Source organism: Schistocerca gregaria, chromosome 2 (assembly GCF_023897955.1).
Source record: "Schistocerca gregaria isolate iqSchGreg1 chromosome 2, iqSchGreg1.2, whole genome shotgun sequence".
NCBI lineage: Eukaryota > Metazoa > Arthropoda > Insecta > Orthoptera > Acrididae > Schistocerca > Schistocerca gregaria.
In genome coordinates, this window is record NC_064921.1 from 929,127,134 (window position 1) to 929,149,807 (window position 22,674).

Sequence of the window (22,674 nt, forward strand, 5' to 3'; positions counted from 1 at the left end):
GCAGAGAGCGGCATGCCGTGAGGATGAGGTGATGTGAATTGGGATGAGATAATAGGACAGAGTAGGCAAAAACCATTGTTTTGAGGGTGTGGAGACAGCAGGTTACTATATATTGAGGCCAGGAAGATTTCAGGAGCAGTGAATGTTTTGTAAGGATAACTCCCATCTGCACAGTTCAGAAATGCTGGTGATGGGAAGGAGGATCCGTATGGCGTGGGTTGTGAAGCAGCCATTGAAATCAAGCACGATATGTTCAGTTGCATGTTGTGCCACTGGGTGGTCCACTTTGCTGCTGTTGGCTACAGATTAACGGTGGCCACTCGTCCTGGTGGACAGCTGGTTGCTAGTCACACCAATATAAAAAGCAATTCAGTGATTGCAACAGAATTGGTGAATGACAAGGCGGCTTTAACAGGTTTTCTGGCCCCTTGCAGACTAGGATAAACCTGGATAGGAAGTGCTGGGTGGGTGGATTGGGTAGGTCTTGTGCCTGTGTCTTCCACAGGGATATCATATCTGTGTCAAGGGTTTGGGATTGGGAGTAGCATAGGGATGAACCAGGATGTTGTGGAGGTTGTGTTGCCAACAGAACAACAGTTCAGTTTTGGGGGATTTGGCTAGGATGCTGTCATCCCCCCATACTGAAAAATCACTCCCACACAGTCTAGCCACCTGGGAACTGTGTATCTGCAGTGACAAAAACTCTCTTGTCCAGTACGTCAGAGGCCTCACAAAGGCCTTCACAGACAGGCTCTATGTCCCAGCCTAGTCCCCCAAGAGGTTTCCTGTAACACCCCTAATCCTCCCGCCACTCCCAAGGACCAGCTGCAAATGAGTGCCCCCTTTGTCACTCAATCCCACCCTGGATTGGAACAACTGAATCCCTTTGTTGATCTGGGCTTTGATTATATATCATCATGTCCCTGAAATGAGGGAAATCCTACCCAAGCTCCTTCCCCCCTCGCCCACCTAAAGTGGTGTTCCATTCACCACCCAACCTCCACATCCCCCTGCGGGTTCGGGGGTTAGAATCGGCCCGCGGTATTCCTGCCTGTCGTAAGAGGCGACTAAAAGGGAGTCTCAAACTTTTCGGCCTTGTATGATGGTCCCCTGTTGGGTTTGACCTCCATCTCTCAAAATTTTCCGAAGAGCGAGCCGATTGGGGAAGGGCGCCTTACTTGGTGCATTGTGTCCATCTTGACCTTTTGCCAGCTTATACACCGTTGAACTGCAGTCCTGCCCGCTCTCCATCTCTTGGGCATGACTCTTTTTCTGCGTGCAGATAACACCTTGCACTGTGCAGTGCCTCTTTCTGCACCGACGGCGACCATGGACCACATGTTACCTAACATCCAGTATGGTAGCCAGTCCGTTGTGGTGGGGCCGCCATGTACCCTGTTGGTTGTAGCCCCCTGACAACACAGGGATCGCTCTACTGATGCCTGCGCCGTTTACTCCCCACGTATGCCAAGGAGTAGATGCCTATCCTCCTGGGGTATCGGGACTCCCGGCAACGGCCATCCTGCCAGGTGGCTCTTGCCGTGGCTGGGTGGTGCCCGTGGTGAGGGCCCTTGGTCGGAGTAGGTGGCATCAGGGCGGATGACCCGCAATGAAGCGTGGTACATCGTCTCTCGCTGGTGGCCAGCCGCCAGCAGTCTCCAAGTGTTCTCGGGCTCAGTTTAACGCTCATAAATACGATCCGAAAACGTTCCCCTCCCTGGCCACACCGTGGGAGGAACGTAAGTCTCAGGATGGCAGTAGCAGTTATTCGCCCCGCTTCTTAGTTTGTACGAGGGTTGATGGGGAGTCTTTTCTCTCCACAAAGCCTCAGTTCTTCGTCGAGCATTTAGAGGACAAGTTTGGGGAGGTGGAGGGCTTGTCAAAAATGCTCTCTGGGTCAGTCCTGATACAAACGGCATCCTCTGCCCAGTCGCGACGGTTACTCGCTTGTGACAAGTTGGGGGATGTTGCCGTTACGATCACACCCCATAAGAGTTTAAATATGGTCCATGGAGTTATTTACCATAGGGATCTTCTTTTGCAGTCTGATGAAGAGCTGCGCGCCAATTTAGAGTGCCGAGGTGTACATTTCGTCCGGCGCGTTCATTGGGGTCCGAAGGAAAATCAGATTGCTACCGGTGCCTTTATCTTGGCCTTTGAAGGGGATACATTACCGGAAAAGGTCAAGGTGATGGTCTACCGATGTGACGTTAAGCCCTATATCCCTACCCCGATGCGGTGCTTTAAGTGCTGGAAGTTCGGCCATATGTCTTCTCGCTGCACTTCCAGCCTCACATGTCGAGATTGCGGACGCCCATCACATCCCAATACTCCATGTGCCCCGCCTCCCATCTGTGTCAACTGCGGGGAGCACCATTCACCTTGCCTGCCAGACTGCCGAATTTTCCAGAAAGAGCGTAAAATCATGGAATACAAGACCCTGGACCGACTAACCTATACTGAGGCCAAGAGGAAATACGACTGACTCCATCCTGTGAGAATGACATCTTCCTACGCTGCTGCTACAACACCTGTGCTAGCCCCGTCTGTTTCTCCAATTGTGGCCGGATCAACGAGTAGTAAAACTCTTCCTGCCCCCTCGCCAGTGGGGGGCTCTACCCACCGGGTTGCTCCTGCACCACCTACCTCAGGAGCAACACCATCTCACCCATCGGGGACGTCCGTCCCCACTTCTAAGCCGGAGAAGTGTCCAACTTCTTCGGCTTCTCACGCTCGCAAGGTGTCCCTTGGGTTCCCTCCCTTCCCAGGTTTCCGCCAGCGAGAAGCCGGACGACCGACAATGGCGTAAGTGCCCGCAATCGGCTGGTCGTAGGGCTTCATGATCCTCCTCCGTCCCAGAGACTGAATCCGTGAAGCCCTCCCAGCCGGTGCGACCCAAGGAACGGCGTGAGAAACCCAAGAAGAGCTCTCAGCCCAAGGAACTTGCGGTGGCATCCATCCCACCGCAACCTTCCAGCTCTGCGTCTGAGGATGCGGTGGAGATTCTGGCGTCCGCTGAGGACCTCGATCTCGCCGGTCCATCAGACGCCATGGAAAGCACTATCACAGGTGCAAAATCGGAGGCAGCAGGTGACCCAGCGGCGTAATCTCCCTTCCCAGTCCCGTCAAGCCTTTCTCAGCCATGGACAACACCATCCTCCAGTGGAACTGCAGCGGTTTCTTCCACCATCTAGCTGAGCTCCGCCAACTTATCAGCCTTCACCCTTTCCTCTGCATTGCTCTGCAGGAAACTTGGTTTCCGGCAATGCGAACCCCCGCCCTCCATGGCTATCGGGGTTATTACAAGAACCGGGCAGCTTATGAAAGGGTGTCTGGTGGCGTCTGCATCTATGTCCTGAACTCTCTTCACAGCGAGTCTGTACCTCTCCACACACCTTTAGAGGCTGTCGCTGTTCGGGTGTGGACGCCACAGGCTGTTACCGCCTGCAGTCTTTACCTTCCACCGGATGGTGATGTCGCGCAGCATGTCCTGGCTGCTCTAATAGCTCAATTGCCTCCACCTTTCCTGTTACTGTGCGACTTTAACGCCCATCTGTGGGGTGGGTCAGTGGCAACAGGTTGAGGCGCCATCGTTGAGCATTTATTGGCGCAGCTCGATTTCTCGATCTTAAATGATGGTGTCTTCACACATTTCAGTGTGGCGCATGGCACATACTGCGCCATTGACCTTCCCATCTGTAGCCCTAGTCTCTTACCGTCTGTCCAATGGAGAGTGCATGACGATCTGTGTGGTAGTGACCACTTTCTGATCTTTCTGTCACTGCCACAGCGTCAGTCTTCTGGGCGCCCTAGCAGATGGGCTATGAATCAGGCTGACTGGGACTTGTTCTCCTCCACTGCCGCTATTGAGCCTCTCTCTAACCATACCATTGATGCAGTGGTTCAATCGGTCACCATCGGCATCGCTACTGCCGCCGAATCTGCCATTCCCCGTTCTTCTGGGTCCCTTCGGCAGCGGACTGTGCCTTGGTGGTCGCCTGAGATCGCTGAAGCGATTAAAGCTCGCCGGCGGGCGCTCCAGCATCACAAGCGACATCCCTCAATCGACCACCTTATCGCCTTCAAACGGCTGCGTGCGCGAGCCTGCTGCATTATCCGCAAACGCAAGTAGGAGTGCTGGGAGCGGTATGTGTCCACCATTGGCCTCCATGTCACTCCATCGCAAGTCTGGGCCAAGATTCGCTGCCTCTATGGCTATTGGACCCCTGTCAGTGTCCCTGCACTGTCACTGAATGGAGCAGTTTGTACTGACTCCGACGTCATTGCAAACCGCTTGGGAGAGCACTTTGCTATGACTTCCGCTTCTGCCAACTACCCCTTGGGCTTCCGCTCCATTAAGGAGCGGATAGAACGTCTGAGTCTTTCTTGTCGCACTCACCATCCTGAATTGTACAATGTTCCATTCAGTGAGTGGGAATTTCGACGTGCCCTCGCCGCTTGTCCTGATACCGCTCCTGGGCCAGATAGCATCCACTCTCAGATGCTGAAACACCTTTCAGTGGACTGCCAGCGACGCCTCCTCGATCTTTACAACCGTATTTGGGTCGAGGGTGAGTTTCCGTCGCAATGGCGGGAAAGTCTTGTTGTCCCCATTCTGAAACCAGGGAAGAACCCTTTGGAGGTGGACAGCTACCGTCCCATCAGCCTCACCACCGTTCTTTGCAAGTTGCTTGAACAGATGGTGAGCTGGCGCTTGAATTGGGTATTGGAGTCTCGAGGCCTTCTGGCTCCGTCTCAGGGTGGGTTCCGTAAAGGCCGCTCCGCCGCCGACAATCTGGTGAGCCGGGAGTCAGCCATCCGTACTGCCTTTGCCCGCTGTCAGCATCTGGTTGCTGTCTTTTTCAACATGCGGAAGGCGTATGATACGACATGGCGTCATCACATCCTTTCTACGCTTCATGGATGGGGTCTTCGGGGCCCTCTGCCGATCTATATCTCTGTCGTATCGTACCTTCCGCGTGCACGTCGCGGCCTCATATAGTTCCTCCCAAGTCCAGGAGAACGGTGTGCCACAGGGTTCTGTTCTCAGTGTGTGTCTGTTTTTAATAGCTATTAACGGGCTCGCTGCGGCCGTGGGAAATACTGTCTCCGCTTCCCTGTATGCTGACGACTTCTGCCTTTACTACAGCTCTATTGGCATTGCAGCTGCTGAATGTCGGCTACAGGGCGCAATCCGCAAGGCGCAGTCTTGGGCTGTAGCACATGGTTTTCAGTTTTCCGCAGCCAAGACCTGCTTTATGCATTTCTGCTGGCGACGCACTGTTCACCCAGAGCCGCGGCTTTATCTTGACGGCGAGCTTCTTAAAGTGGTGGAGTCACATAGGTTTCTGGGGATGCCCGGTTGACTTGGCTGCCTCATATTCGGCAGCTTAAACAGGCGTGTTGGCGGCATCTAAATGCTATGCGATGTCTGAGCCACACCAGGTGGGGCACCGACTGATCTACTCTCCTATGGCTTTACCAGGCGTTAATCCAGTCCCGTCTGGACTACGGGAGTCTGGCTTATGGCTCAGCATCCCCATCTGCGTTGCGGGTGTTGGACCCAATCCTCCACAGCGGGATACGCCTTGCCACTGGTGCCTTCCGAACCAGCCCTGTGGACAGTATACTTGTGGAGGCAGGTGTCCCTCCACTGCGGTTACGACGCCAACAATTACTGGCTGCTTATGCTGCCCATGTTTTTAGCTTGCCCGGGCATCCGAATTATCGTGTCCTCTTCCCGCAGTCAGTCGTTCATCTGCCAGAACGTCGGCCCCGGTTGGGTTGTCCAATCGCCGTACGTGTCAAACAGCTTCTTTCCCGGCTTGGGTGTTTCCCTGTTCCATCTCCTTTCCGGGCCCCTCTGCGTACACCTCCGTGGTGTGTGCCTCGCCCTTGCCTTCGGCTCGACTTGGCACATGGCCCGAAGTACTCAGTCCCTCCGGAGGCCTTCCGACACCGCTTTTATTCCATCCTGGCCATGTATCAGGGCTCTGGCGTTGTCTACACCGACGGTTTGATGGTTGCTGGTCTAGTTGGTTATGCACTAACTCTAGGGGACCATTCTGAAAAACATTCATTGCCGGCTGGCTGCAGTGTTTACACTGCTGAGCTGGTCGCCATCTTTCGTGCCCTAGAGTACATCCGCTCCTGCTCAGGTGAGTCCTTCGTTATCTGTAGCGATTCCCTGAGCGGTTTACGAGCTCTCGACCAGTGTTTCCCTCGTTCTCGTCTGGTGATGGCTATCCAGGAGTCCCTGCATACTCTCGCCCGTAGTGGCAGGTCTGTGGTCTTTGTTTGGACCCCAGGCCATGTTGGTATACCCGGCAATGAAACTGTTGACCGCCTGGCGAAAGAGGCCACCAGTGCGCCATCTCTGGAGATTGGCCTCCTGGCGGCTGATTTGCGGGCAGTCTTACGCCGCAAAGTTCTCTCGTTTTGGGATGCTGAATGGCACGGTCTGACCACCCCTAACAAACTCCGTGCCGTCAAGGACACGACGACTGTGTGGTGGTCATCCATGCGAGCCAACCACAGGGACTCAGTCGTCCTTTGTTGGCTCCGCATTGGCCACACCCGACTCACGCACAGTTATTTACTGTGTCGTGAGGATCCCCCTCTTTGTCGTTGTGGAGCGTCCTTGACGGTGGTCCATATTCTGTCGGAGTGTGCCCTTTTAACCGTGCTCAGGCAGACTTTTGCAATGCCTGACACTCTCTCTGCTCTTTTATCAGATGACTCTGCCATGGTGGAATTGGTTTTGTGTTTTATTCGGGCAGGGGGTTTTTATCCTTTAATCTGAGTTTTTTAGTGTTGATTCTGGCTTTTAGCCTCTGATTTTAAACTGAGTTTATAAAGTGTTCTTGATGGTTGGCTTTTCCTCTTTTTTTTTTTCTCTGTGGTTGGCCAACCACCGTCACACTGTGTGTTTTAGTTTGTTTTGTCTGGTCTCTGTCAGAGTATTTCATGTCCTGTTTCGTCTGCTGTCTTTCCTGTTGTTCGTTTTTTATTTTCTTTTGGGTGGTTTTAGTTTTTATGGAACAAGGGACCGATGACCATAGTAGTCTGGTCCCTTTAATCCCACAAACCAACCAACCTACCTCCACAGCATCCTGGTTCATCCCCCAAGACACAGATGCAAGACTTGCCCAATCCACACACCCAGTACTCTCTTTCTGTTCCAGTTCTGTCACACGCTTATCCTACTGCATCAGAGACCAGGCCAGCTCCGTTGCCATCAATCCATAGCTTTTTGATTGGTATGACTACAAGCAGTCCACTAGGATGCATAGCCTCCACCAAACTGTTGTTAAGAACAAAGTTGATCACCTCATAGAACAACATGCAGTTGAGCAAAACAAGCTCAATTTCAGTGGCTGCATCACAACCTTGGTCATAAGATTGCCTCCACCACCAGCTTCTTGAAACTATGCAGATGGGAGTTATCTGTAAAAGACATCCTCTGCTCCAGAAATGATCCCTATCTGAACCTATGGTAATCTACTATCCCCACTCCCTCTAGCCAACAGTTTCTTCTTCCTCCCTACTGTCACCTTCTCCCAGTTCACTTACCCTCACGCTCAATGTGTGCTGCTCTCTGCCAAGGCACCCACTGCTCTTTTCCTCTTCTCTACTCCTCTCCTTTTCTACCGTGCCGCCCCCTCTGCCCTCCCTCTCACGCACATCCCCAACAGCCTCCCAAAGCTGCACCTGACAGTCTTGCCCTGTCATCACATAGTCTCTGCACGCACTGCCGGTTTGTGCTGACTTCTCCCCCCCCCCCCTCCCCCCCTCCCCATCCCAGTTCTTATCGCTGCTTCCATTTAGTGTGACAGTTGCATTCTGGTTGGAGTAGCCATAGATAGTGGTCATGTGTGCATGAGGTGTGCTTGCTTGAGGGAATGTGTGTGTGTTTTACTTTCTGAAGAAGGTTTTGGCTGAAACTCTGTGCCCAACAATCTTTCATTGTGCCTGTCTGCTCCCCAATGTGTCCTCTTTATGATGTGTAGCAATCTATCCTAATCAATTTTTGATAATATGTTGTAACTGATAAATGTACTCACCAAGCGGTGGCAGGAGAAAGCTTGTGTGAAGGTTAAAGAAATGTGCAAACTTTTGGACCTGTGGTTGCTTCTCCTGCCAGAAGGCTTGAAGGGGAAGAAAGAGGGGTGAAGAAAAGGACTGGAAAGATTGAGGAAGTGGAGAGAGTTCATAAAAGTTGCCCAGAACCCCGGGTCAGGGGAGAATTATTGGAGGGTTTGATAAAGTGCAAAGTGCTTCTCCATTTTCTCAACCTCTCTAGTCCTTTTCCTTCACCTCTCTTTCTTCACCACCAACCGTTACGCCATAAGGAGCCAGTATCCAAAAGTTTGCAGATTTCTTTATCCTTGATATAAGTTTTTTCTTGCTGTCCCTTGGTGAACAGGCTTTTTATCGATCCAATTACATCAAATGTATCCTAATCATAATTTGTTCCAAATACTTTTTTCTGCAAGCCCTGCTACATGGCTCTTAAATGATTCAGAGAAGATGTCTTAAAATTGCAAAAAGCTGTTATATTAACAGTTTTTATCATAAATCATAATCAGGTTGACAGATATTATCCTCATAACATTGAATGAGAGTCCATTGATGTGAAAAGTACAGATAGAGCACAGGACTCCAGTATATCAGGCATCATGATTTTAAATTGTACTTCACTGAACTTCTATGTTCTGCCTGTACATTTGATGTCAAAGGACCTCCCCGTCCATGTTATGTTACTAATATTTGTTAACTTCATGAGTATTCAAAATGAAAATTAGTTGAAAATAATAAAAATGAGTCATTTAAAGACTTTGGTGGTTTTAAGATATCTTTTCTGAGATATAATTTGTTAATGTAATATTGAATCATTCTTTTTTTCTTAATTGTCAACAGTACTAACATTTGTATTTTTCTCACAGTTGGTCGACCAATAAGGGTGTATGCTGATGGAATATATGATCTGTTTCACCAAGGTCATGCCCGTCAGTTGCTGCAGGCAAAAAACTTATTTCCAAACGTCTACCTTATTGTAGGAGGTTTGTATGCCAAAAATTGCTAAAAATTATTATATTTGTTGATCAGCAAGTGCCCTCCCCATCTCCCCCTCACTTTAATGGGGTAGTCACTTGACCTAAGTATTAATTAGCAGATCCAGTTAATTGATAAGTAAATCCGTTCTTCGGGGTGTGTTCCATCGTTCTATCTACAGTGCTAACATACGAAGTGATAAGAAATCCGAGGAAGCAGATATTTGTTGAGAGACAGATGATGGACATTGACACTATATGCTAATATACTTTGCATGTGATGCAGAAATTGAGGAATTATTCTTACAACCGAGATTTATCTGAGAATGTTATGTTTGCGCTTGAAAAGTAATTATTTCTTTTTGTGCTCTTCAGTCTGAAGACTGGTTTGATGCAGCTCTCCATGCTACTCTGTCCTGTGCAGGCCTCTTCATTACTGAATTACAACTGCAACTTGCACCCATTTTAACTGCCTTACTGCATTCATTCCTTGGTCTCCATCTACAGTTCTACCTATACACTTCATTCAGATACCAAACTGGCAGTTCCTTCATGCCTCATGATGAATCATGTCTGTTTCAGTTCTTTTAATTAAGTTGTGCCACAATTTTTTTTCATCAGTTCTGTGCAGTGCCTCCTCATTAGTTATATGATCTACCCTTGTAATCATCAACATCCTTCTGTAGCACCAAATTTCTATTCTTGTCTGAATTTTTTATCATCCACATTTTATTTCCATGTAATGCTGTACTCCAGACAAATAACTTCAGAAAAGACAACTAAACTTATATTAAATGTTAACAAAGTCCTCGTTTTCTTAATTTTTTTTTCCCTACAGCTTGTGTACATGTTATATATTCTCTACTTTGGTCATCATCAGTTATTTTATTGCCCAAACAGCAAAACTCGTCTACTACTATTAGTGTCTAATTTCCTAATCTAATTATCTCAGCATTGCCTGATTTAATTCAGCTACATTCAGGTATCTTTGTTTTACTTTTGTTGATGTTCATCTTGTAAATTCTTTTAAAGACACTGTCCATTCTGTTCAGTCGCTCATCCAAGTACTTTGCAACCTCCAACAGAATTACAATGTCATTGACAAATCTCAAAGCCTTTATTTCTTCTGTCTGATATTTTAATTCCCTGTACAAATTTCTCCTTGGTTTCCCTTACTTAATGTACAGATTAAATAACATATGAGTATTACAGTACATTGGAGATAATCTGCAACACTGTCTCACTCCCTTCCCAATCACTGCTTCCCTTTTATATCTTTGTATTCTTATAATTGCATTCATATTTTTGTGCAAGTTGTGAATAAATATTTGCCAACTTTTGCACCCTGTGTTTTATTCCTTTTTTCTTCAGAATTTCAAAGAGTAGAACTTAGTCAGCATTGTCAAAAGTTTTCTCTATATCTACAAATGCAGTAAACATATATTTGCCTTTCTTGAACCTATCTTCTAAGACAACTCATATGGGCCGTATTGACTTGTGTGTCCCAACATTTTTCTGGAACCCAAGCTGATCTTTTATGTGGTTGGCTTCTGCCAGTTTTTATCATTCTTCTGTAAATAATTCGTGTCAGTATTTTGCAAGTATGAGGTATGATAGTTTGGGAATATTCACACCTGCCGACACCTGCTTTCTTAGGAATTAGAATTATTACATTCTGCTTGAAGTCTGAGTGTATTTCACCAGTCTCATATACTCTGCTCTCAAGTAGGAACAGCTTTCTCATAGCTGGCTCTCCCAGGCATCTCAGTAATTCTGAGAGAATATCATTTACTCCAGTGATCCTTTTTGGCGTACTACTTTCAGCACTCTGTCAAATTCTTCTGTCAGTATAATATCTTCTGTCTCACCTTTGTTTACTTCCTCTTCCCTTTCTATAACATTACCTCCCAGTTTGTCTCCTGTGTATACCCCTTCTGCACTGGCTGTTTCAGAACTGTTGTGACAAACTTCTGGGGGAGTTGAGACACACATAAAGGTTGAGAATACCACAGTAACATGTGGCCACAAATGTGAATACAGCTCTAATGTTAAAACAGATGATTAAAACTTGTACCATCAGATTGTAACACACTCCCAACACCAGCAGAGCATTGACTGCCAGACATGCCCAAACTTCTTGGGAGTTTCTTTGATTTTAGCACCTGCACAGACGATTCTTGCAGTGATATCCATTTCAGACTCCACAGGATCATGATACATGAGATTTCATGGCTGCCCACAGAAAGAAATCGAAGCTCAAGAATATCTGCTGAGTGTGGGGAGGGGGGGTGTCAAGGGGAATGGTCCATGGTCCACCACACCCATTCCATTGATGTGGGAATGATCTGTTCAAATGCCCGTGAACAGCCAGTCCAAAATGATCAAAAACTATCATGTTGAAACTATATGCTGTGCCTCACATTTGCTGAAACATCTTCAAGCCAAGAAGAATCTGTTCCCGAAAAGCCTGATAATTCAAGACTGTCCAGTGGAATGGTAAAAGGTCAGCAGTCACCAACCAAACTGGCCCACACACTGATTGTGAGATGATGATGTGTCGTGGTGTGGTTTTCTGATACCCATAAATGCTCCTTGCGCTGATTGAATATGCCATCCCTAGTGAATGTAGCCTCATCAGTGAGCAACACACAACCTGGGAAATGCACATCTTGGTCACTTTGTTGCAGAAAGCACTGTGCAAAGTGTACAAGTACAGGATGGTTATTGGGGAGCAATAGCTACACCCTATGGAGGTGGAAGGCATGTAATGACAAGGCATCTAAAACACTCTCAACACTGCTACAAGACATTCTTAAGTCCAAGGCAATGGTATGTATGCTTGCACTTGGATTAATCTCTACGGCACCCAACACACTTTCTTCCCTAACGACAGAATGCACCAATTGTGGGCTGTCCTCACTACTCACTAGCACTGCCACTTACTAATAACCTTTATCCTCACAAATTTCAATGCAGACATTCAGACAAACTGTGGTGTGATTTATGTCTATCTAGAAAGCATTTTCAATAAATGTATCCAGCAGTTCATCGATAGCAATTGGCTATTCCATATATTAAGTTCATCTCTACTGGCTCACCGTTTGTATATTTTTCCACACTCCTTGTATGCTTGCTAGCATTCGAATGAAGAAATCCTCATGTTTTCTTCCAGCTCTTTCGTGTACATCACCACTTACGACACCCCCTCCAGTACTCTCACATACACCATCTCTTATGGCATACAGCAGTGTTTGCAACCAAGGTTGGTTTTGCAATTTTCTGTCCTTATGGTTGTCCCACCTCCCGTAGAAGTTTGTTTTCAGTTTCCCCTTCATTGCTTAGTATTGGCTTGCCATTTGAACTCTTGACAGAGATACAGCTGCTTCTATCTTCTCCATTTATTCTCTGTTTATTCTGTAGGCAGCGTCATCTTTCCCCTCGTTATGCACGATTCTACGTCGATGCATTTCTTATCTAGCCATTCCTGCTTTGCCATTTTTCACTTTCAGTCAGCCTTATTTTTTAGTTATGTTTTCACTTCTTCCCACTTGATTTGCTGCATTTTTATATTTTCTCCTTTCATCAATTAGGTCTTGTATCCTGTGCATTATACAAGTGTTTCTGTTAGACCATGTGTTTATACTGATGTTATCATCTGCTGCCTTCACTATTTCATCTCTCAAGGCTACCTCTTTTTGTCAGTCATGCCAAACTCGCCCTTTCTCATTCTATTTCTTTTGACTAACCTCTGCTGCATTTCCTTACTTTCCTACTTTTCTGCAATTCTTCAGCTTTAATGTGTACTACATCCCCAATAAATTATGGACAGAGTCCACACTGCTCCTGGAAATATTCTGCAGTTAAAAATCTGGTTTTGAAATATCTGTCCTACCATGATGTAATGCGTTTGACACCTTCCTGTGTTTCCAGTTCTTGTCCACATATAGGACCTTCATTCTGGTTTTTAAACCATGCGGTAATGACAAAGTATGAACTGTCCAAATTATACCAGATGGCTCCCTTTTTCGTTCCTACCCGCCAGTCCTTGTTCACCAACTATTTTTGTCTTGTTTCCTTTTCTTACTATCAAATTCCAGTCCCTCATCACTATTAAATTTTCATCTCCTGTAACTATCTGAATAATTTCGTCTCTTCTTCATCTTCAGAGCTAGATGGCATATAAACTTGTACTAGTGTGTTCAGTGTTGGCTTCATGGCTATCTTGGCCATGATAATGTGTCCAAAAGAGGGGCAGCAGCCTTTTCAGTAGTTGCAGGGGCAACAATCTGGATGATTGACTGATGTGGCCTTGTAACATTAACTAAAACGGCCTTGCTGTGCTGGTACTGCGAACGGTTGAAAGCAAGGGGAAACTACGGCCGTAATTTTTCCCGAGGGCATGCTGCTTTACTGTATGATTAAATGATGATAGCGTCCTCTTGGGTAAAATATTACGGAGGTAAAATAGTCCCCCATTTGGATCTCTGGGCGGGGACTACTCAAGAGGATGTCGTTATCAGGAGAAAGAAAACTGGCGTTCTACGGATCGGAGCGTGGAATGTCAGATCCCTTAATCAGGCAGGTAGGTTAGAAAATTATAAAAGGGAAATGGATAGGTTAAAGTTAGATATAGTGGGAATTAGTGAAGTTCGGTGGCAGGAGGAACAAGACTTCTGGTCAAGTGACTACAAGGTTGGGAACACAAAATCAAATAGGGGTAATGCAGGAGCAGGTTTAATAATGAATAGGAAAATAGGAATGTGGGTAAGCTACTACCAACAGCATAGTGAACGCATTATTGTGGCCAAGATAGATACAAAGCCCACACCTTCTACAGTAGTACAAGTTTATATGCCAACTAGCTCTGCAGATGACGAAGAAATTGAAGAAATGTATGACCAAATAAAAGAAATGATTCAGATATTGAAGGGAGATGAAAATTTAATAGTCATGGGTGACTGGAATTCAGCAGTAGGAAAAGGGAGAGAAGGAAACGTAGTAGGTGAATATGGACTGGGGCAAAGAAATGAAAGAGGAAGCTGCCTGGTAGAATTTTGCACAGAGCACAACTTAATCATAGGTAACACTTGGTTCAAGAATCATAAAAGAAGGCTGTATACCTGGAAGAGGCCTGGAGATACTGACAGGTTTCAGATAGATTATATAATGGTAAGACAGAGATTTAGGAACCAGTTTTTAAATTGTAAGACATTTCCAGGGGCAGATATGGACTCTGACCACAATCTATTGGACATGAACTGTAGGTTAAAACTGAAGAAACTGCAAAAAGGTGGAAATTTAAGGAGATGGGACCTGGATAAACTGACTAAACCAGAGGTTGTACAGAGTTCAGGGAGAGCATAAGGGAACAATTGGCAGCAGTGGGGGAAATAAATACAGTAGAAGAAGAATGGGTAGCTTTGACGGATGAAGTAGTGAAGGCAGCAGAGGATCAAGTAGGTAAAAAGATGAAGGCTAGTAGAAATACTTGGGTAACAGAAGAAATATTGAATTTAATTGATGGAAGGAGAAAATATAAAAATGAAGTAAATGAAGCAGGCAAACAGGAATACAGACGTCTCAAAAATGAGATCGACAGGAAGTGCAAAATGGCTAAGCAGGGATGGCTAGAGGACAAATGTAAGGATGTAGAGGCTTATCTCACTAGGGGTAAGATAGAAACTGCCTACAGGAAAATTAGAGACCTTTGGAGATAAGAGAACAACTTGTATGAACATCAAGAGCTTAGATGGAAACCTAGTTCTAAGCAAAGAAGGGAAAGCAGAAAGGTAGAAGGAGTATATAGAGGGTCTATACAAGGGCGAGGTACTTGTGGACAACATTATGGAAATGGAAGAGGATGTAGATGAAGATAAAATGGGAGATACGATACTGCTTGAAGAGTTTGACAGAGCACTGAAAGACCTAAGTCAAAACAAGGTCCCGGGAGTAGACAACATTCCATTAGAACTACCGACAGCCTTGGGAGAGCCAGTTATGACAAAACTCTACCATCTGGTGAGCAAGATGGATGAGACAGGCGAAATACCCTCAGACTTCAAGAAGAATATAATTGCAATCCCAAAGAAAGCAGGTGTTGACAGATGTGAAAATTATCGAACTATCAGTTTAATAAGCCACAGCTGCAAAATACTAACGCGAATTCTTTACAGACAAATGGAAAAACTGGTAGAAGCCGACCTTGGGGAAGATCAGTTTGGATTCCGTAGAAATGTTGGAACACGTGAGGCAATACTGACCCTACGACTTATCTTAGAAGCTAGATTAAGGAAGGGCAAACCTATGTTTCTAGCATTTGTAGACTTAGAGAAAGCTTTTGACAATGTTGAATGGAATACTCTCTTTCAAATTCTGAAGGTGGCAGGGGTAAAATACAGGGAGGGAAAGGCTATTTACAATTTTTACCGAAACCAGATGGCGGTTATAAGAGTCGAGGGACATGAAAGGGAAGCAGTGGTTGGGAAGGGAGTGAGACAGGGTTGTAGTCTCTCCCCGATGTTATTCAATCTGTATATTGAGCAAGCAATAAAGGAAACAAAAGAAAAATTTGGATTAGGTATTAAAATCCATGGAGAAGAAATGAAAACTTTAAGGTTCATCGATGATATTGTAATTCTGTCAGAGACAGCAAAGGACTTGGAAGAGCAGTTGAACGGAATGGATAGTGTCTTGAAAGGAGGATATAAGATGAACATCAACAAAAGCAAAACAAGGATAATTTAATGTACTCGAATTAATTCGGCTGATACTGAGGGAATTAGATTAGGAAATGAGACACTTTAGGTGGTAAAGGAGTTTTGCTATTTGGGGAGCAAAATAACTGATGACGGTCGAAGTAGAGAGGATATAAAATGTAGACTGGCAATGGCAAGGAAAGCGTTTCTGAAGAAGAGAAATTTGTTAACATCGAGTATAGATTTAAGTGTCAGGAAGTCGTTTCTGAAAGTATTTGTATGGAGTGTATCCGTGTATGGAAGTGAAACATGGACGATAAATAGTTTGGACAAGAAGAGAATAGAAGCTTTCGAAATGTGGTGCTACAGAAGAATGCTTAAGATTAGATGGGTAGATCACATAACTAATGAGGAAGTATTGAATAGGATTGGGGAGAAGAGAAGTTTGTGGCACAACTTGATCAGAAGAAGGGATCGGTTGGTAGGACATGTTTTGAGGCATCAAGGGATCACCAATTTAGTATTGGAGGGCAGCGTGGAGGGTAAAAATCGTAGACGGAGACCAAGAGATGACTACACTAAGCAGATTCAAAAGGATGTAAGCTGCAGTAGGTACTGGGAGATGAAGAAGCTTGCACAGGATAGAGTAGCATGGAGAGCTGCATCAAACCAGTCTCAGGACTGAAGACCACTACAGCAACAACAACAACAACAACAATGTTGGTTAAGTTCATGAAGAATTGTCAGCCTGACATTTTTAGTAGTATTTCTTTATTTTTTACACATTTACTTTTTTGTCTTCTTCTTTTTTTCCAGTTTTCCCCATCTCCTTGTGTGTTTCACTCCTAGTCCTTAGTTGCACTGTTTTTTATCTTCTCATTTTTCTTTCTCTTAACTTGTCTTTATTTGTTACTCTGTCTTTCCATCATTGGACTGAAGCTGGGAAAGTATATACCAACGAAAATAGAGTCGTCACTGGCCCGTAAAACATGCCCAAACCATTGAAGACAACACTCACACATCTTGTCTTGGATCGGTGCAACTCCAAACTGTTTCCTAATGCTGTCATTGGAAACATGATCTAACTTAGTGAGGCCCACTGTCCACCTTAGCATCTTCGTTTCCATTACCCATAGGTGGTGTTCTGTCTCAACACCACAGTTGGCCAGCACTGTACAAGGCGACTAGTCAGATGACAGTGTGACAGACTTTTGATTTTAAGTTATCTTTCATCCTGCAGTTGTAAATGACTCCAGTTATTGTTTGCCACTTCATCCGGGCTGTCTGAGTTCTGGTGTTGACATCTTCAACGAGTCGGCTGTCTAGAGTGATTGTGGAATCAAGGTACTTAAACTTACTCACATGAGTCAGATCTCCACACTATTAATCGTGATGGTTCCCATTTCATGTCTGTCTGATGTCATGTACTTGGTTTTCTTCAAATTAAGGTGTAAACAGTGTTGCGCCAACCTTTCACTCCATTTTTGAGTTTGGCTCTGCAGATCGAGCTTGTTTTTTGCTACCAGCATCACGTCTTCAGCATTAAGTAGGGTCCTTGATAATGGCCGATGCAGGTCAGCTGTCACGGTGTCCATTATGAGAATGAACAGAAGTGCTGATAATTCAGAACCTTGATGGACGCTGACTTTGATGGGAAAGTCTTTTGGGTAGTCCTAAGGTTGTATGGACATAAATTCTTGGCTGTGCATAAAGTAACTGCACCCAGTTAATAAGCTGCTCTGACACATCATACTGTTGATGTGCTTGCCAGATGAAGCTGTGAGGCACCCAGTCAAAGACCTAGCCGAGATCCAGGTATGCTAGATGCTGGCTTTCTCATGCTGTTTCTCGACTAAGAGTCTTGCAACATGAATCACATCAGTTGCACTGCATTTCGTCACAAATCCAACTTGGTTTCTGGAAATCTTTGTGACTTCATAGATTCTTTGGTCCAGAACATGTTCAAAGATTTTCATGGTATGGCAGAGGAGTCGAATTGGACAGTAGTTGGTGCACGCAGCAGGATTTCCCTTCTTAAAGATAGGCAAGGTGGTGCTCTGTTGCCTCTGCTGGAAGATCATCTGGGCCGATGGCTTACCCAGGCTTCATTTTCCTCAAAGCAGTCTTGACCTCTTTTTCTCTTGCGGGCCCTTCAACAGTATGGCCAGTGGGTATTGGTGGATAGGGGAATTCTTCTGTGAAATAGCTGCGCCATCGTTCTCTGGCCTTCTTCCAGTCAACTAGCAGATTACGGGACTCATCATTGACTCCGTAAACTGATGAACGTTTTCCGAATTGCGATGTCTTGCTTCAGCGAGACGGTATATGTCCTGCTCTCCTTCATGTGTTTCAAGTTTTGCGTCTACGTCAGCATAACGTGAGGATTTGGTTGCTGCTATAGCCTTGTTGTGTCACAACTGTTTCATAGGGAATGACCTTTGCATCAAGCACATCTTTGAGATCATGGAGTCACAAGAGGATGTAGTCAAACTGCATGGCATTAGTGCTGCTGTAATGCATGATTAGATGTGAGTCGCACTATTTGAACCATGTGTTTGCAGTTGCCAGGTTATGAGAGCTTCTGAGAAATCGAGGATACACTGACTGTCATCATTCTTTTATCCAAATCCATGCCCACTGTGAGCAATATGTTCTTCCTCTCTGCACCCTATGTGCCCATTCTGATCACCAGTGATGATGATCTGGGGCATTTCAGCAGTCTTTGCATCAAGCATCCTCCAAAAGGCATCCTTGATGGAAGTTGCTTGGCCAGTTTCTGGAGTGTAGGCACTGAAGAAGTGGATTTTTCTGCCATCTGTGATGTACACTATCTTCATCAGGCGATCGTCATATCTTTGCGCTTCAAAGATATTACTGTTAAACTTCAATGATGCTATAATGCCAACGCCACTAACTGTTCTGAGTATGCCCTTGTACATCAGCATGTAAACCGCATCCAATGTTGTACGATTTGTTTCCACTCCATCATGTTTCTTGAACTGCACAGATGTCTATGTGTCGAGCTTTAGGTAGTTCATTGTACCATCCAGTCATGGTGCCAACATTGAGTGTTGCAAGATGGGATGCGAGGGCTAGCTCGTTTAGTCATCGCCATCCATTATATGGTAACCCTTGCATATTTCTCACGCTGACTGGGCCATACCAACGTGCGCCGCCTATGGGGGACACCCTAGCCTTTGTACCATGTCCAGAATACAACATTTCCATAAACACGTGACAGGCTCTGAGAACCATAAGGGCCTAAAACACACCATAATCATAGCATTTATTCATGCTTTTGACATCTGTTGATATTATGGTGAGTCAGATTTATCTGTGCTTTAGGCTCACATTGCATATATGAACATTCGTGAAAAGCTGTCTCATTGGTTTCTCTGGTATCCACTTAAATGTGGGCTCAGTGACAGTGTGCTTTCTAGGCCCTTATGGCTCTCAACACCTCAGTTACTGAAAAGCCACTCCGGTTGATTACTTGGAACTTTATTAAGTTTACACGGCCGTGTTTGGCCTTTGTATTAGGTATTTATCAAGTATATCTGAAACTGCCATATTTTAATACCCAGTATGCTGAGGATATAAGTATTTTATGTAATAGGAGATAAGAGATAGTGGTTATATATGTACAGTGAAAGTGCATAAAAACTATATAACTTATGTTATGCTTTAGAGAAGCAGCATTAAATGATGGAAACAGTGAAAGTCAAGTGGATTAAAAAAAGTTCTGCACACAATGATGTCATGAGAAAATAAGTATGAAAACTGTACAATCCATTGCTTTAAAACAGTTAATATGCTATAGCTTAAGGAGAATTATATTCTGACATATTTAAAAATTACAGTTGTATGTTTTTCAAATAAAATGCTGGAAGAAATTATTTGGTTTTAATAAAAGTATAAAACAAATGCAAGTCGAACCTAAGGGTGCGTCCTCTAGCAAGCGAAGTTTAAACCACCAGGAACTGTTGACGGCTCTAATGTAGCTGGGTTGCATTGTTGATTGCTTGGAAAAGTATTTTTATCTAGTTATTTGTAAACATGCTTTGCAATTGTAATTTTTAAACACATCAGTATCTCTTCTTAAGCTAAAGCGTGTTAACAGTTTTGAGGGATTGGATTGTATAATTTTTATAGTTATGACAAATCCATTCCTCTTGTTACGTAACTGGGCTCGAAACTTACTTAAAGTCTCTCGACTTTTACTGTTTTTATCATTTGAAGGTGCTTCTCTACAGGATAATGTATGTTATGCGGGGGGTTATAATTAAACTTTCACTTCTTGAGTCAGTGTACACGGAAAACTATTTACGGATGGGTACATAACTTTATAGGAATAATGTTCAGACTGCACACTGCAGGATTTGTGTTGTTAGTAGCGTTAATGTGATGGTTTGCCATTTGGCAGCAGTACTGGTATGGCGATGTATGGAGGAACTCGCACCTCTAAAATCAAGGATTTGCAGTGTTTAATGGCACACATTACTGTGATCTTTGCCAACATGTGATCCCTGCTCTATGAGAGAGAGGTTCTTTGGACTCAACTGTTAATGATGCACAATGGAATGCCATCTTACATTGCTCATGAGGTCACTTGGTTACTCTGTAACACATTTTGAAAAAATCAAATCATTGACAGATCGTTCCAAACTGCATAGCTACCGAGGTCACCATATTTGAACCCATATGATTTCTGGCTGTGGGTTTACGTAAAGGACAGGATTTATCACTGGGACAGTAACACACATTGGAGGTTGAAGATGAGCCAAGTGATGGAGGTAACCATCATCCCACGTGAGATGTTTTGGGCTGCAGTAGAACTCTCTCTAAGACGGTTCAGAGTTTTCGATGGATGCAGGTGGTTGTCATGTTGAGCAGTGTTTATGACCTGGACTGTAAACAAAGCATGCCATTAACAAATGTTTCCCTCTTTTGTGGAAATTACAATGTATTTCTTTCAATGTTTTGTTCATTATTTCTCATCCGCATGTCCTTACAAATCATTCCACAAAGTTTCATTGTTCTATGATCACTCGTTTTTTCTTGGGAGCCCCTGTCAAGTATTGAAAGTTTAATTATATCCATCCTGTATATTCTTTCTGCATTTGTTATGTATTTGTATAAGCATTATGTCTCATCTCTTTGTATATACAATATTTATATACCCACCGTTATGTATTAACATATGACAGCTTCAGATAAGCTTCGCAAGGGCCTAGTATAAAGGCCAAAACTGGTCATGTGGGCTTAATAATGTTCTAATTAAGCAACTGGAGCATTAATATTCTAGGTTGCTTAAATACTGTTGCTTAAAACAGAGAAATAAATAAAAATATCAATTGAAATATTTTTCTTTGCTTTGTTGCTTTACTCACTCTTTATTGTGAAACGATTGTTGTAAATGGTTTGGGTAGGTGTTGATCTGTCTAAAATCTGTGGTTTCTGTTACAGCATTGCATTTGAAGGACAATGCTATCATGTCCACCCTGTGGAACCTATCAATCTTAAAGCATATATATTGTGATCATAATTTTCTGAATTATGCGGTTAGGGCTTATTCATGCAGTAAATTTTTCACTTCGGCAGTCCTCCTGCCCTCATTTTCCACTAACTCCTGCACCCACATCCTCTACCCACTCTCCTCTTCCTTTGTCTTTGTTATCCTCTGCCCTCCCAATCCATACTTCCACACCATTGCATTGTGCACTGCACAAATGCACTGGCTCTAGTGCCCATGTGCCAGCTGCCTCTCCCTCCTGCGTTCCTGTCCCACATACCTGCTGTAACCTTCCATACCACCAAGTCTACCAAATCCCTACACCTCCTCCCACTTCCTGCCTCTTTCTCCCTCTGCCTACCCATGTGATATAATCCCTCACCCCAGCCCACCTGCCAAACTGCAGTCCCTACAGTATGTATTCACCTGGCACAATGTAGCTGAGAGAGAGAGAGAGATAGAGAGAGAGAGAGAGAGAGAGAGAGACTGGCTGACTTGTACTATATAGGGAGTAATATCCTTTACTGCTAAACTATTTATGGACCAAGTCCTTCATCAGACATAGACGAAACGAAACACCAAAACACATGTGACAGTCTTGTCTCCAAGCACCAACATTAGGCTGTGACTGTGTCTCAGGTGAACAGAAATCCCTGGCGTTGGCAGTGGGGCTACAGAACAGGTAGGGGGTGGTGAGGGGGAGGGATATCACGATAGAGGTGAGGTAAGATGCTAGTGGTACTCTGGGGTGTGTGCAGTGACATGGTGTACAAGGTGCAGCATCAAGAGGCTGTGCAGGTGGGGTTGGGGTTGGGGTTGGGGTTGGGGTGGGGAGTGAAGGGGAGGTAGGATTGGTGGGATGGGGTAGGAGGCAAGTGTAGGGCTGGAGGAGGAGCAGGAAATTTTCCACTGTTTGACAAAAAACATGCAAGTCATTTTCTTCTTTTTCTTCTTCTTCTTCTCCTCCTCCTCCTCCTCTCAAAAGGCTTCGTTTTGTCTGCAGCTAAAGCTTCCCCTCTTCGGCAGTCCTTTTCATCTCCAAGTATGAAGAGCTCCCATCGTATTAATCCTATTTTTTAAATAGAATGTTCTCAGTCATCCCTTTGTTTTCTTCTGATGATCTTGACTTCAAAAATGTTTTTGGGGGAAAAAAAATCATTTCTTATTAAGTGTCAGTGAGTTTTGCTTTTGATTGGTCCATAACTTTCAGTGTTCTTTCTTCTCTCTTCTCTTGTAAATCTCCCCTAGAACCACATTTCTGGAGCTTCGAGGTGAGATTTTTCTTGCTTTGCTAATTTTCAGATTTCACATACATATGTCAGGTTACTCCACACAAAGGTCTTTACAAACCCTTTCTTAGTTTGGAAGGTGATGTGCTCATTCAACAGAAGTTGTTCTTAATTTGGAAGCAATT

At 44.7% G+C, this 22,674-nt stretch overlaps 1 protein-coding gene across 14 annotated transcripts in view; it reads left to right on the forward strand.

Moving 5' to 3' along the window:
* LOC126335362 (choline-phosphate cytidylyltransferase A-like) overlaps positions 1–22,674 on the forward strand; it is a 135,076-nt gene that overhangs the window by 36,278 nt on the left and 76,124 nt on the right. For all 14 annotated transcript variants that reach the window (XM_049998562.1, XM_049998565.1, XM_049998566.1 and 11 more), the window contains one exon: positions 8,946–9,062. In XM_049998562.1, coding sequence (XP_049854519.1) covers positions 8,946–9,062 — 117 coding nt within the window. The remainder of the gene's footprint in view (positions 1–8,945; positions 9,063–22,674) is intronic.